We start from the raw sequence: 14,061 nt of genomic DNA, 5'->3' as shown, positions 1-14,061 counted from the left end.
ACGAACCCTACAAGCCCAGCCACGCCTGCCCGCGACTCTTCTACCTGGAGGTGGCAGACTACATTCCGGAGGACGCCGTCGCCGCCGACCTGGCCGCCCCAGATGTCGAGAAGGTGTTTGACGCTGGTTGATTACCTCGAAGAGTTCAAGCAAGCGCTTCCCCACCTTACAGCTCGAGGACGAGCTGTTTGTGCAGGCGGGGAGAAGTGTTATGGCCGGCCGGCTTAGGCCCGCAAGTTATCTTAGTTTTTATTTTCAGATTAGGCAAGTTATCTTAGGCAAGTTATCTTAGGTTGATTCTTCTACAAGTTATCTAGGATATAAATATAGGTTGTAAGACTCTTTTTGAAGGCAAGCAATAAGAAGAATATTATCTCCTATTGCCCGGCTCCCTGAGGAGCCGGAACCCTAGCCGCCAACAGCCCTAGCCGCCGCCCTTCTCCTAGCCGCGACGGCGCCCTGCCGCCGGCGCGCCCGATCCTCGCCACGTCTCCCTCCATCCTTCCCTTACCACCTACGCCCTAGATCTGGTAGAGTACTTGATCCTACCAACAGAGGTCTTGTTTTTGTCACAACTTGGTCTCTACTATATATAAATTTGTAGAAGCAAACTCTGTTTCGTCAGTTTGTGTGCAATACCTTGCATACTACTCCCTCTGTCCCATAATATAAGACATTTCTGCAACCTAACATAGGTTGCAAAAACGTCTTATATTATGGAACGGAGGGAGTACATCTTTGGAGTTGCTATCAAGTACGTTTCTCATCTGGAGAAAATTACAACACTATGTATCAAATAAATTGGTCAAGATCACACAGCACTATGCATCAAGAAAATTTGTCTGAGATTACACAACACTATGTATCAAGTAAATGTGAAAATCACACAACACTAAAATGTACTTCCTCTATAAACTTTTATAAGACTTTTTAGATCACTAGTTCTTTTATGAGACTTTTTAGATCACTAACTAGTGATCTAAAAAGTCTTATAAAAGTTTACAAAGGGGGTACCAAGTAAATTTGTCAACATCACACAACACTAAAATGTATCAAGTAAATCTGTCAAGATCACACAACACTAAAATGTATATCAGGTAAATTTGTCAATATCAGTATATCACACAACACAAAAATGTACAAAGTTTGCCAAGATCACAAAACAGTAACAATGTATCAAGTAAATTTGTCAAGATCACACAATACTAAAATGTAGAAAGTATGTTTGTCATGATCACACAAACAGTAAAATGTATCAAGTAAATATGTCAAGATCACACAACACTATGTATATCAGGTAAATTTATCAATATCACACAACACTAAAATGTATAAGTAGATTTGTCAAGATCAGACAAGACTGGTATGTATCAAGTAAATTTTCAAAGATTACACAACACTAAAATGTATCAAGTAAATTTGCCAAGATCACACGACACAAAAATGCACCCAAGAAATTGTACCAGGAAATTAAAACTAGGTGTCCTGACAGATGAAAATGGAAAGGGAAAACATGATGTGTCTTTACAAGTTTACATTGATCTCAGGGGTTACATGGCCCTAGAAACAAAATATTTGAACTTGCTATCAAGTAAGAAATTGTCATCTGGAGATAAGCTAGATAAGCACAGCACTGAATTTCCTGGAGCAAATTACAACAAGTAGGTTTGTTTCCTGACAGATGAAAATGAAAAGGGGAAAATGATTTGTCTTTCTTCCATTGATCTCAGAGGTTACAACAAATTACAATGCCCTAGAAAACAAAACAAGAATAGTTTGGTTCAATCACACATAGCTTGGAGCATTTCATCAAAAAAAAAAAGGTATCCCATCTGCTAGTTAGTTAATTTAAGCTAAATGACATATCCCTGCTGCTGCTGCTGCTTGTGTGGGTGGCTACCTTGGCAACTTGGGGAGGAACTTCATGTCTAACTTCATGTCTAACTTCATGTCTAACTGCTGCTTGTGGAGCACGGCCGGCGTGACGCGCGCGAACAGCGACGGCTTCTTGGGCTTGGTCGGGAACAGGAAGCTCTGCAGCGGCACCTTGGCCTTGGTCGGCACCCGCGCCAGCACCCCGTCCGGCCCGACCACCTCCTCCTCCCCCTCCTCCGCCGGTGCGGGGGAGGAGAGGTTGACGCCCTCATTGAGCTTCTTCTCGATGGCAAACTGGATCGTCTTGACGTGGTCGAGGCCGCTCTGCAGCTCGTCGGAGACCCGGTTGTTCTCCTGCTGCATGTTGAGCACCTCCCCCTGGAACTTGCCGGCGCTGTAGGAGGTGAAGCGCGGCGCCCCCTCCTCGGCCTCCTCCGCCTGCTCCGTGTCCATCTCAAGGGCTGTCGAGATCTCCTCCTGGATGTCGCAGAGCGACGCGAACCTGCACTGCAGCTCGCCCCGCAGCATCGCGTTCTGCTCCGACCACACCTGCAGCTCCGTCTTGAGCGCCCGGAGCTTCTTCTCGCCGTCGGCGCCGTCCGCCGTGACCCTCCTGAGGTCGTCGTACTTGTTCTGGAACTCCTGCACCCGGCCCATGGAGGAGCTGAACTTCATCCAGAACTCGAGGTTCTCCTCCAGCAGCGTGTCGATGTCGCGCCTGAACTTCTCCTCCAGCGGCGACGGGTTCTCAACCTCGGCGATGGACGGCAGCCTCATGTCGTCAAGGTCAGCAGCAGGAGGGTCGTCTTGCATGTTTGAGCCCATCCTGATGAGCTTAGAGATGGAAGAAAGGCTCTGCTTCCTCTGATGGCTAAGGCTGGGTGTCCTCCTGTGTCCTCCTCTGATGCTGCCCCTCTCCCTCTCCTTCTCCTTCTCCTTCTCTCCGATAAGATTGCGCAGCGACCTGATCTCATTGAGGCACTCCTGGTTCTTCTTCTCCACATCCAGCAGCTTCCTTTTGGTGTCCTTGTAGTCCTCCAGGAGCGAGGTGTACTCGGATAGCAGGACCTTCTCCTTATCTTCCAGGCCATCCATGAGCCGCTCTTGCAGTTTCTTCATGTCACCGTCAACACAGCCCTTCTCCTTTTGCTCCTCAGATTCTTCAGCGTCAGAAGAGATGTGGCGAAGCCGTGCCAGCGAACCCGGCCGCGAAATCTTCTCATGCCCATGATCTGAATTTTTAGTGCCATCTACGACAGACGCACCAGTAGCGCTCGCTGCCGCCCCTGTTTTCACCACATCAACGGGTGCAGCAGCAGCAGCATCTCCAGTGCTGGGTTGTTGGGGTTGAGGAGCAGCAGCAGCAGCAGCAGCAGCATCTCCAGTGCTGGCTTGTTGGGGTTGAGGAGCAGCAGCAGCAGCATCTCCAGTGCTGGCTTGTTGGGATTGAGGAACAGCAGCAGCATCTCCAGTGCTGGCTTGTTGGGGTTGAGGAGCAGCAGCAGCAGCATCTCCAGTGCTGGCTTGTTGGGATTGAGGAACAGCAACAGCATCTCCAGTGCTGCCTTGTTGGGGTTGAGGAACAGCAGCAGCAGCAGCATCTCCAGTGCTGGCTTGTTGGGGTTGAGGAGCAGCAGCAGCAGCATCTTCAGTGCTGGCTTGTTGGGGTTGAGGAGTCTGCACGACGGCGGCCTTCTCTTCTTCTACCTGTTGTTTGTCTTCTTCTTCCTCAGGTGGAGGTGGATGGCTCTTGCTGGATGGCTCGGTAGGAGGCGGTGCTTCCTCACCGGTTGGCGCCGACGTGTGAGCAGTAGAACCAGGAGCCTGGTAGTCGCAAACTGGCGACTGCAACATGTCGGCGAAATTACTGAATCTGCTTATCGTTTCGGTGAAGTTTGAACGTATCGTGCTCTCGTCTTTATGGAAGGAGCTTTCGAGAGCCTGCACTCTGACCAGCTCTTCTTCCACCTGCTTCAGCTTCTCGTCCAGTTCGCTCGAGCCTTTCTCTTCCTCCAGGCTCTTGACGGAATTCTCCAGCTCCTCATTTTCGCGGTGCATTCTGTCGATCTGCGAGGTCTGCGACGAAACCATAAGCTCCAAATCGACAACTTTGTTGACAAGCTCGTCGATCTGCTCTGTGATCTCGTCCATGGTGATGTTGCAGTCGCTCGTGAAGTTTTCCTTGATCTTGTCGACTAACGTTTGCATCTGCAGCTCACCCAGCTTCACATGGTACACGTCTCCCATCTCCGTGACATGATTCTTCCGTATGTTTTTCTCCACCAGGTCCGGTAGAGACTTGCCATGTTCGTCCATTATAGGCTTGAGCTTCTCTCTCAACACCTTGACCCGTTCAGATTCGTCCAATGCCTGCTTAGCAGCCGTCTTCCGCTGTTCTTGCAATCTGACAATGGTGTCTTCACAGGATTTGAGGGCCGTCGCTGTCATCAAGGCTCTGGCTTCATCGTCCTCGATCACTGCGCTTACGTCGAACTTGTCTTGGAAGTGGCAAGCTTTTGCCTGCATCTCATTGATTTCCTTCTCAAGATCCCAGTACTTGGCAATGCCACTCTCGTACGAGTTCTTGATGAACTCTTTCTCGGTCTGCATCACAAGTATAGCTTTCTGTAGCCTGCTAATCTCTTCTCGTGCATTCTCCTTGCTCATCGGAGCTTGTTCCTTCTTGTCTCCGCCGGCTCCTGGCACATCTCCTTTCTTCTTCTTCAGCAGCCCATCGACGGTCGACTTGTGGATCTTGCGCGGATCGACCGGGGTGAACGCCTTTGGGACGTTGTCATCCTCCTCTTCTAGCATCGCATACTGAACCTGGTCAGGGAAGGCGGTAGCGATGGTGTGGTTTGCCTTGTGCAGCTCCCCTGACATGATGTCATACCGATCGGCGAGACCCCTGTACATCCGGTACACTTCTTCCACCTGAGTGATCACCTCAGGCCGCCTCTTGTAGTACATCTCTGCTCGCTTTGAAAAGGAATCGGCTTCCTCTCCAAGGAGTAAGAGCATGCACTTGACCAGGTGCTCCATATCTGCACATCAAACGAAAAATTTCTTAGCATATCAATCAGAAGTATGAAGAGATGTATCATTTTACAGATTTTTTTTACAAAGAATCTGATTGGTTTTAAAGAACTTTAGCAAGGTGCTCCAATCCTCCGAATAGATGCTGACAAATTGTCGGTGTTTGGCTAGTACATTTACATTATCCTGTTGTAAAATAATTGCTGAAAACAAGAAACAAAATATGCAAGGTGAGAAACAGTTTCGAGACTTCATGCTATCTAAACTAAAAATAACATCGTTTTTGGTGCAATTAATCAAGACAATTTTCCCACAATGCATAGCATTTTACATCATCAGAATGGATGAAATAATCAGACCCCGGGTGCTTATTGGAACTAACACTGATCAAGTACCATTTCCATATAGGCAACAAAGGATGAAATCATCAGATCAGGGATGCAACAGGCCTGCACTGATTCCATGGTGCAGATTTTACCCAGACAAGCAGACACAACATGCATGTCAATTTTGAGATGGGACTAATTCCTGAGCCACAAAAAAAATATGTATATTGATTTGAAATGTGGCTGATTGAACAACTTGTAGATAGACCTGATCCATAATCCGAAAATTCCCATTTCACATATTCAAGGAATATGTGAAGATAACGTTTAATCCGGAAAGTGGATGAATACCTTGGAGGTGATTGTCGAGCCATTTGGACTGCTTGGTGCGGATGTGGCTCGCCCACCACCATGAGTACGCATTGCTCGCCGCCCGCTGCAGCATCCTGCCTTCTCTGCCTCTTCCTCCTCCAGAATCCAACCCAATCTCTTGGCATTAATCTTTTCCACTATACATGACGACCATACCAAGAGAAAAGAGACAAGTGGGAGGTGAAAAGACAAGAAAGGGGGAGGGAGGAGATGCCATTGAGAGGCTGATAGCCAAGTCCATTCATTACAAATATATCAATGCCTAAATATAGCAAAGATGGTGAGAGGTTAAAGAACGCATGCAGAAGTGCAGTGGAAGTGATGGACCAAATACATGCATGCTGTTCCAAGGAGCCATCCGGATGGTAATCAACATTTCGCATGCATGGGGCTGTTGAAAATGCATAAATTTCATTGAAAAACATCAAACCTCCAAAAATCATGTCAATTCCTAGGTTACAAACATGCCTAATATTTCTAGCAGCACACTACACAGTACACACCTCAAATCTATATATCAATAAAAGTGCTCGAGATGCATGTGGCCACCAATTCCCATGCATCTTAACAGGGCTGGCAATCCTACGCTCCCTCTCATGCATGCTCCTATAATTAGGCTGGGATGATCATGTACATGCCACAGTTTTACAGTAGTTTGCAACCCATGCATAAGCACTCTGCAAAATCTGTAGCTCGCCGGCAAGTAAATTTTTAGCCATCTCTTTTCTGAACGGATGCATGCTCCTAGATGCAGCGCCATCAATGGTTTCAAGTTGCTGCAAATAAAGCCAAATCAGAATATCCACATGAATTTAATCTGATGGAACAATCTTCTTATTCAAATTGTTCTCTGCTTCGACAAATGGGTTTCTCTTACAGTCTTTTTCACTATCATAGCCGTCCATACAAAAAAAAATTACAAGTTTAGTTTCAACAAAAAAAGCATGTGTAAAGAAAGTTAATATACAAAGGCCATTCTTTCACCTAACCACCTCTAATCCTATACAAGTGGAACCGTAAGCCGCACTTGGTACTTTGGCAATAATAGTGACATCATTTTAATTCTTCGAACTTACCATACAACACAAGTGCTGAGTACGAACAGAATGTAACACAAAACTGCAACAGGGTAGAGTGCTGTATTTGTTATTTGGCTTTATCAGTATTGCTTTTTAGTGAGACAGAATTCTCAGCTGTAGTCAGTGTCCTCACCTCAATAGCTGTAGAATGACCCTGAATCATGTTGTCGAGGTGCAGAAGCAACTTGCGGTGAGCATGGACTTCTCCCTCCGCATGCTTCAGAGGACGCCTCGCAAGCCGGCCATCATTTTCAGCAGCCTCCACGGTCATCTCTTCCAATTCTAAAGAGGCCATCATTGTTGTGTCACTGAATGATGTAACTAAAATGAAATATACAAATATAATACTCCCTCCAATCCATATTAATTATTGCTGCTTTAGTTGTACTATGAATGGGAGGAAGTAATAGATAATAGCATAGCACCTTCAATTGAGGTGGCACAGAAAATCCGAACAAATGCACGCAAGGCCTGTGGAATCCCAACCCCTTTGTTTCCAGAGCATTTGACTTCCCTGTTTCCATCATTCATATTCAGTGACACAAAACAGAGACCATGCTCTCATCATGCAAAAGCAATCACAGAATTCACCTTTACTTAAACTTGCCAGAGCTATTTCAAACATTAGTTGACTTTCAGAAAGAATCAGTTAATGTATAATTAGAATTAATTCCAATGCAGATTTTTCAGAGAAAATACTAAAGTTGGTATTTCATTGTTTATTCAAGCATAGCCATGCACTACTTCCAATCCTAGTTCAACATATGCGCTAGTAAGGTGGACAGTTAACACTGCTGGATTTCAAGAAACTCTACCTATTGATCACTGCATTGTAAATCAGTAGACTACAAGAACATTACAAAGCTGGCCTGAAACAAAAACTATCTAGAACTACTACTGTACAAATGTACAATATGGTCGGCACTGGCATAAAGTTCTGCATTTTCAGTGCAGTCAGAAAATATGACTAGTGCCGATTTCAGAATAAATTCCATTCCACCTTAACTGTCCGATGTTTGCATTACTAATGTTGCAAATAAAATCTAGAATATAATCAAATGATGAACTGTATTAGCCATAAATAACTGCCAAACAACATACTTTATAGCAAAAGAAGTTCTAGCGCAGCCAGAGCTGCACATGTGTTGAGATTTTGGAGTACGGTGCTTTTCCCATATGTCAAGCTTCTTTTTATAAAGTGGATCTTGCTCTGACATATCTATCCAAATATGTGCCTGAAAATGCAATTAAAACTTTAAGAACATGCGCAACGGAAAATATCATGGGGGAAATGCTTCAAGAGCAAATATGTATGTATGAAGTCATATGATTGCTTGTTTCATGAAAATCATGTTTACTAGAGCTTAGTAATTAATAGTCTTAACATGTTAAATAGCCATCGATGACCCAATTACTGGTGTCAGAGGACCAAGATGCCATAATTTCTTACAAACAAGTTGTGATGCTTCATTAGTTACCACTATACCAACTAAGATTCCTTAGGAGTTTGACCATCAAACTGTAGTTTTACGGACCTGGTCATATATGTTTCTGGAAAGTGTAAATCCGAAATTAAGTGCTAGCATGGCATTCGAGTATTTCCCATATCTTATCATGACCTGAAAATATAATGAAACCTCACTGAATTATTTTTAAGAAGAGATGGTTCCCGTCATTCCCAGAGACATTTTGTGAAAAGCATAAAGAACGAACCAAAAAAAAGTTGAAGCGAAAAAAATTCTCCAAAACTCACCTGTTCACCAACAGCATAATTCCTGTCGGCAATGACCTGTAAGTAACTGAGAATAAGAGCAGAGTATTGATCCGTATATAAAAAGAACGGAAAATAAGTAAAGTGCATTGAACCAAAGATCATAGATGTACCTCTGAAACAGCTTTCTCTTCATCATACACTAATATAGAATCAGAAGCACCATCATGGTTAAGGAAATCTGCAAATGGAACCTAAATGATGTTTTCAGAGAGTTAAAATGCCGATGCACAATGCATTCAATATATTTAAGTTGCAAACTAGTGATAGGCAAAGATTTAGAAAATTGTACCAGTGATACACCTCTAGAAGTCTGCCAAGCTCGAGATGAAACTGCATGTGCCATGAAAATAGTCTCAGAGGACAAATTTGGGGGGAAAATACAGCAAAGAAGTCCTATTAAACCCTTTGCCGCCTTCTCAAATAAAATCAAACATAACAAAAAGGATCATACAACTGCGTCATGTTAGGATGCAGTCAATCAACCATATAATGATTCAGTATAGTTAGAATAATAAACCACCCAATTTCCAACATGCTCAGCTACCAAGATATCATTTAGTTGTAATGCTAAATGTTCAGTAGCACTTTAAATTTAGAGCCTTATACATACCCAATGCAGAAGAATGCATGAAATCCTCCAGCTTGATTTCTTCAAACAAATGTGGAAAATGTTCAAGAGCCTTGCATATGAAAAAGGGTAAACAGTTATGAGACTAATTAGCCCAAAAAAGTATGTCAATTTGAGAGAGAGAGAGAGAGAGAGCGCAAACTGGTTTTGCTGCTGAAAATTGTTTCCTGACTTGTTCCTTCTGTTTGATGGCTTCATCATAGACCGGGCTATGTCGGACCATATCAAGCTCATCCAGATCCCAGAACATCTGGAGGAATTACACATTTAATGCCTCAAATATTTTCAGTTTCCAAATGTGATAATTCATGGGCTCATCAGGATGAACATAAATAATGTACTTAATGTATATGTGGTGCATTGCTACTACATAAGAATTATACTTGGATTCCCCTTATTCTTATCCTACCTCGGCAATTCTGGGTTAGGATAAAATCATGGGGTTTTCCCAGGATAAAACAAAACAAGCCCAGTAAGAAAGAAACCATCAGGCACTTCCACTGGCATGTGAACAATCAGACAGAACTTACAGTCCACAATTTTTCCCACTACAAAATTTAACCATGGAGTGTGTGTTCGTGTCGCTATCCTAACATTTCCATTGCATACCATGTTGTGCATCTGATCCTTGGCCGGAAGAGATGTAACATACGGCGCCCATCCCGATTCCTACAAAGCAAACAACCATAAGCCGGTACCCTCAAAACTCCTCTTTTTTTTTTCTTATAATGAGGCATGGAGAAATCTTTGAGAAGGAACAAAGGTGGTGTTGTGGAAAGCAGGCGAATGAACCAAATAAGACCTACATGTCCCAGTCGCTGCTCCATCATAAGGAGCACGGCTACTTTGGCCGCTGTGTCTCCCGCAACAGCAGCATCGTCGTCGAGCAACAGGCGGACCTCTCGAGGAAGTTTATCTTGAGTAAGCTGCTGCACATTACAATAAGACAATTAAACAAGAAACCATCAGAATTAGCAGGATGCTGAATCTTGGAGGGGAGAGAATTGCAGGATACTGTATCTTTGCAGTGTATTTTTCAGAAAAAAATAAGGGGAACATACAGCAGTGTGAGGCAGTTGCAGTATGCAGTCCCCCTCCTGGATGGGCTGCGAAGCGAACAAGGACCTGAGGAACAACAAGACCGGACACTGTTACTGCTCTGCTCCAAGTAGCAGATCGACGGTACCCAAGAACAGACCTTCCCAAGGGCGAGGTCCCGATGCGCAGCACCGACGAGATGCCGGACCCCGCCTTGCTCCGCAGCCACCGCAGGAAAGCACCCGAATGCTCGTCCTCATTCACCTGCGGAGTAAATCGAGTCGCTGCTGCTGGGAGGGGAGGGGAGTGGAATGGGGGATTTCTTCCTTTTTCTTTTCCGGTGAACCATAGCCCAGATAGCTCACCTTGGGGATGGGGATGGGGATGGCGGCGGCGGCGAGCTGGCGGTAGGTGGGAAGAAGAGGGGCGCCGGCGAGGGCGAGGCGGCGGCGCACCACTACCGCCGCCATCCTCCTCCTACTCTGCTTCGGCTGTACAAACAAACAGAGCGACGAGTTTCCGGAAACAGAGCGAGGAGCTGTGCAGAAATATCCTTTTTCATAAGGATTAAGGATAAATTTCTACACACGCGTTAGAAGTGTTCATACAAGATGTGTGTATTCTATTCTCCTATATACTACTCCCTCTGTCCCACGGAATGCTATATAAAACAAAACGAGCATTTAAATGATAAAATATTGGTTCTACACATGCGCAGCATGGGACCGGACGGCGAGGGAGAAAAAACCGTCCAATCTAAGAATTTCCTTCTTCTTATGATCGCCTCCCCCTGTTTTTCTCTTAGATCCTCTTTCTCTCATGTGTCGATTTTCCAGTTCATTGCTCGGTCCTTGACCACCACCAAATCGTTTGTGCCACACCACCTTCTCTCCAGCCGGACTCCACTCCGACGTCCCTTATCCAAGACGGATCTCTCTCGCACCCACTAGTTCCAGTTCTGCTCCTAGCACAAACCTAAGTCCGTTGGCAAGGCGATCGAAGGGTCGTCTATCACACCACCGCCGACTCCATCCCCAAGTCCCGGGCTTCGTGGCGGAAGAGCATTGGGAGGATGCCATGGCACAAGGGCATGATCCAACATAGTGCAAGCACGTGTGTGTCGCCTACTCCATTTTAATCTGTTATGATTCATGAACAATTGCTCATTAAGGTGGGTTGAAGCAATTCTTATGAGTGGAGGGAAGCATCAAGTTCTTCCTGCTATAAGAGCAACAAGGAGAAACCTTCGGATTCTAACGCGCCTTGGCCGCCATAAAGTTTATCGCCTAAAATTGTCGAGGTATAGGCAGACACCTTGGTAATGATGGCATGACTTACCTGGCACATATCATCCACTCCACAAAAGCTCAGTTTTCATTCATTTCAAAAATGAAATCTCTACAATACCTTTTATTTATCAACTTACTCCCTTCGTAAAGAAATATAAAAGCATTTAGATCACTAAAGTAGTGACCTAAACGCTTTTATATTTCTTTAAGGAGGGAGTACATTGCAAGAGAAGTGGATTTCAATTATCACCCGATTGTTATTGGCTATTTTTTCTATACATGTGAAATTTAACATGCATTGTGTTTATATGTAACTTCGGCAAAAAAAAAAATTAAATGGCCATGGCAACACCCGGGCATTTCCCTAGTATTTTGCAAATTCGTGAACATTGTTCTACACAATTTGTGATATTTTCCAAATTTGCAAATATTTTTTAATTCACGAATATTTATGAAACTCAAAACATTTTTAAAATTCGCAAATATTTATTTTGCAAATATTTTTTATATTCTAGAATTTTTAAAATTAGCGAACATATTTTTAACCCATGAACATCTATTAACTCGCTAAGAATTTTTTACATTCTGAGGATTTTTAAATTCAAAAATATATTTTTAGTTTACGACATTTTCAAAATTCGGAAAGTAATTTTAAAAAATAATACAAAAAACAGTCTAAAAATGATGGGAAAAAAACTGGTAGTCTATACATGCCCTGGATGCTCGCTGTCTACGTATGGCCCGACCACAAAAACGTTGCGTGGGGGCATGTTTCCTAACTTTTCAGCGCTTATTATGGCTGCGGCCCAAATTCCATGTAGCGTCTTGTTTTCTTTGGTTATCTCAGTTTATCTTGGTTTCTAGGTCGGTTTTAAATTTTCTGTGAAAACAAGATTCTTTAGAGGACCAGGTCAAAAAAAGATTATTTAGAGGAAAATTATGAATACTTTTTTTATATTTACATAAAAATTCTTAAAACTTCAGAAAAATAAGTGAACATTTATACTATAAAAGTTCAGAAGACTTTTGTAAAAGAAAATCAACGTGTATTTTAAAAAAATGTTCATCACGTACAAAAAAAGTCCGTAATATTTAGAAAAAGCATGTGGTCTATTAACATAAATGTTCACCAGGCTTCAAAAATGTTCATTATCTATTAAAAAGATATTTAATTTGTATTTAAAATATATCCAGTCTCGTACCGGCGACTCTCACCTCTCGCCATCTGCACCTGAGCCCAATAACCTCATCAACGTTTTTACCTAAATCTGAAAGCAATGGCAGAGTTTATGTGGATCTTGTTCTGTCTGATTTCACTATGACTAGTGTGGGTGGCCTAATTGTGGGCTTTGTCGTGATGTCGCACTTACTTTTTCAATTTCTCTCTTTGGATATGGACTACGGCTAGGGATTGGCTCGGTTTCCCCAACTTCATGCACAATACTTGGTATGGCTTCGAGACTTGCCTCCATGGCAACTTCCAGCTATAGTCCGGCGACTGGCGTCCTACCGTATCCTCTCTTTTCCTTCTTCTTATGATATCCTCCCCCTGTTTTTCCTCCTGGATCCCCTTTCTCTCATGTGTTCATCTAGTAGTTCTATGCTCGGTCGCTGCCCACCACAGATTCCTTTGCGCCACACCACCTTCTCTCCAGCCAAACTCCACTCAGGCGTCCCTTATCGAAATTAGATATGTCTCACAACCACTGCTTCCAGTTCTGCTCCTAGCACAACTGCAAGTCTAGTGACAAGGCAGCCAAAGGGTTGTCTATCACACCACTGCCGACTCCATCCCCAAGTCCCGAGCTTCGTGGTGGAAGAGCCCTGGGAGGATGCCGTGGCGCAACGACATGATCTGACTTAGTCCAAGCACATGTGTGTCAGCTACTCAATTTTTGTCTCATATGATTCACAAACAGCTGCTCATTAAGGTGGTTTGAGGCAATTCTTATGAGTGGAGGCATCAAGTTCTTTCTGCTATAAGATCAACAAGGAGAAGCGTTGGGATTCTAATGCGCCTTGGCCACCATGAAGTTTATCGCCTAAAATTGTCGAGGTATAGGCCGACACCTTGGTAATGATCACATGACTTGCCTGGCATATCTCATCCACTCCACAAAAGCTTAGTTTTTATTCATTTCAAAAAATGAAATCGCTACAATTAAACCTCAAGATCTTGTAAATCGTCTTGGCATATCATAGAGTATAGTATTCCTTCAAGAGGATCGTTTGGGCGAGTTATGGCTGATGTGTAACGATGAAATGAAAGTCTCTATTCATAGTGCATCTTTTCATGCTATCTTAGATAATGTTGTCCATATAGCCTAGGGTATCAAGTTTGGTCTAGTTTGTATTCATGATGACATGTATCACCTACAGACTAGTGAGATTTGGGATAATGTTGCAAAATTCGTGTATGATAACTTGGGCAAACCAATGATCTGTATGGGAGACCTGAATAATATCTTGTATGATGTTGATAAGAGAACTTCTAGTGCGAATTATTTTCGCATTAGTGCTTTCTGTGCTTTAGTAAAAAGTGTGGCTTCTTTGACATTGGTTAGTAGTCCTGCTTGTACTTAGCATTGTTGGGTAACGTAGCATGCAATTTCAAAAAATTTCCTACGATCACGCAAGATCTATC

General features: G+C 43.6%; 2 protein-coding genes across 4 annotated transcripts; both read right to left on the bottom strand.

The window, feature by feature from the left end:
* Positions 1-1,684: 1,684 nt before the first annotated feature.
* LOC119270813 (protein NETWORKED 2A-like) lies at positions 1,685-5,880 on the bottom strand. Its single transcript, XM_037552869.1, has 2 exons — positions 5,589-5,880; positions 1,685-4,919 (listed from the first exon to the last, which is right to left on the bottom strand). Exons 1-2 carry the CDS (start codon positions 5,680-5,682, stop codon positions 1,897-1,899), a joined length of 3,117 nt encoding a protein of 1,038 aa, XP_037408766.1. The 5' UTR covers positions 5,683-5,880; the 3' UTR covers positions 1,685-1,896.
* A 121-nt stretch (positions 5,881-6,001) lies between these two features.
* Positions 6,002-10,642, bottom strand: LOC119270814 (fructose-bisphosphate aldolase-lysine N-methyltransferase, chloroplastic-like). 3 transcript variants are annotated; one of them, XM_037552871.1, is made up of 15 exons: positions 10,494-10,642; positions 10,289-10,392; positions 10,152-10,215; positions 9,897-10,019; positions 9,700-9,759; positions 9,233-9,340; positions 9,073-9,142; positions 8,752-8,792; positions 8,573-8,653; positions 8,442-8,477; positions 8,224-8,307; positions 7,790-7,923; positions 7,114-7,202; positions 6,822-6,970; positions 6,002-6,385 (listed from the first exon to the last, which is right to left on the bottom strand). In XM_037552871.1, the coding sequence occupies exons 1-15, from the start codon at positions 10,596-10,598 to the stop codon at positions 6,236-6,238; spliced, it is 1,398 nt and encodes a 465-aa protein (XP_037408768.1). In that variant the 5' UTR covers positions 10,599-10,642; the 3' UTR covers positions 6,002-6,235. The 3 variants fall into 3 exon arrangements, with proteins under 3 accessions (XP_037408768.1, XP_037408769.1, XP_037408770.1); XM_037552872.1 differs by having other exon boundaries at positions 9,897-10,016; XM_037552873.1 differs by lacking the exon at positions 8,224-8,307.
* Between the last annotated feature and the right edge of the window lie 3,419 nt (positions 10,643-14,061).

This window comes from Triticum dicoccoides, chromosome 3A, assembly GCF_002162155.2.
Source record: "Triticum dicoccoides isolate Atlit2015 ecotype Zavitan chromosome 3A, WEW_v2.0, whole genome shotgun sequence".
In the NCBI taxonomy this organism is placed as follows: Eukaryota; Viridiplantae; Streptophyta; class Magnoliopsida; order Poales; family Poaceae; genus Triticum; species Triticum dicoccoides.
Note: the sequence above shows the minus strand (reverse complement) of the source record. Positions and strands in the feature narration are given on the sequence as shown.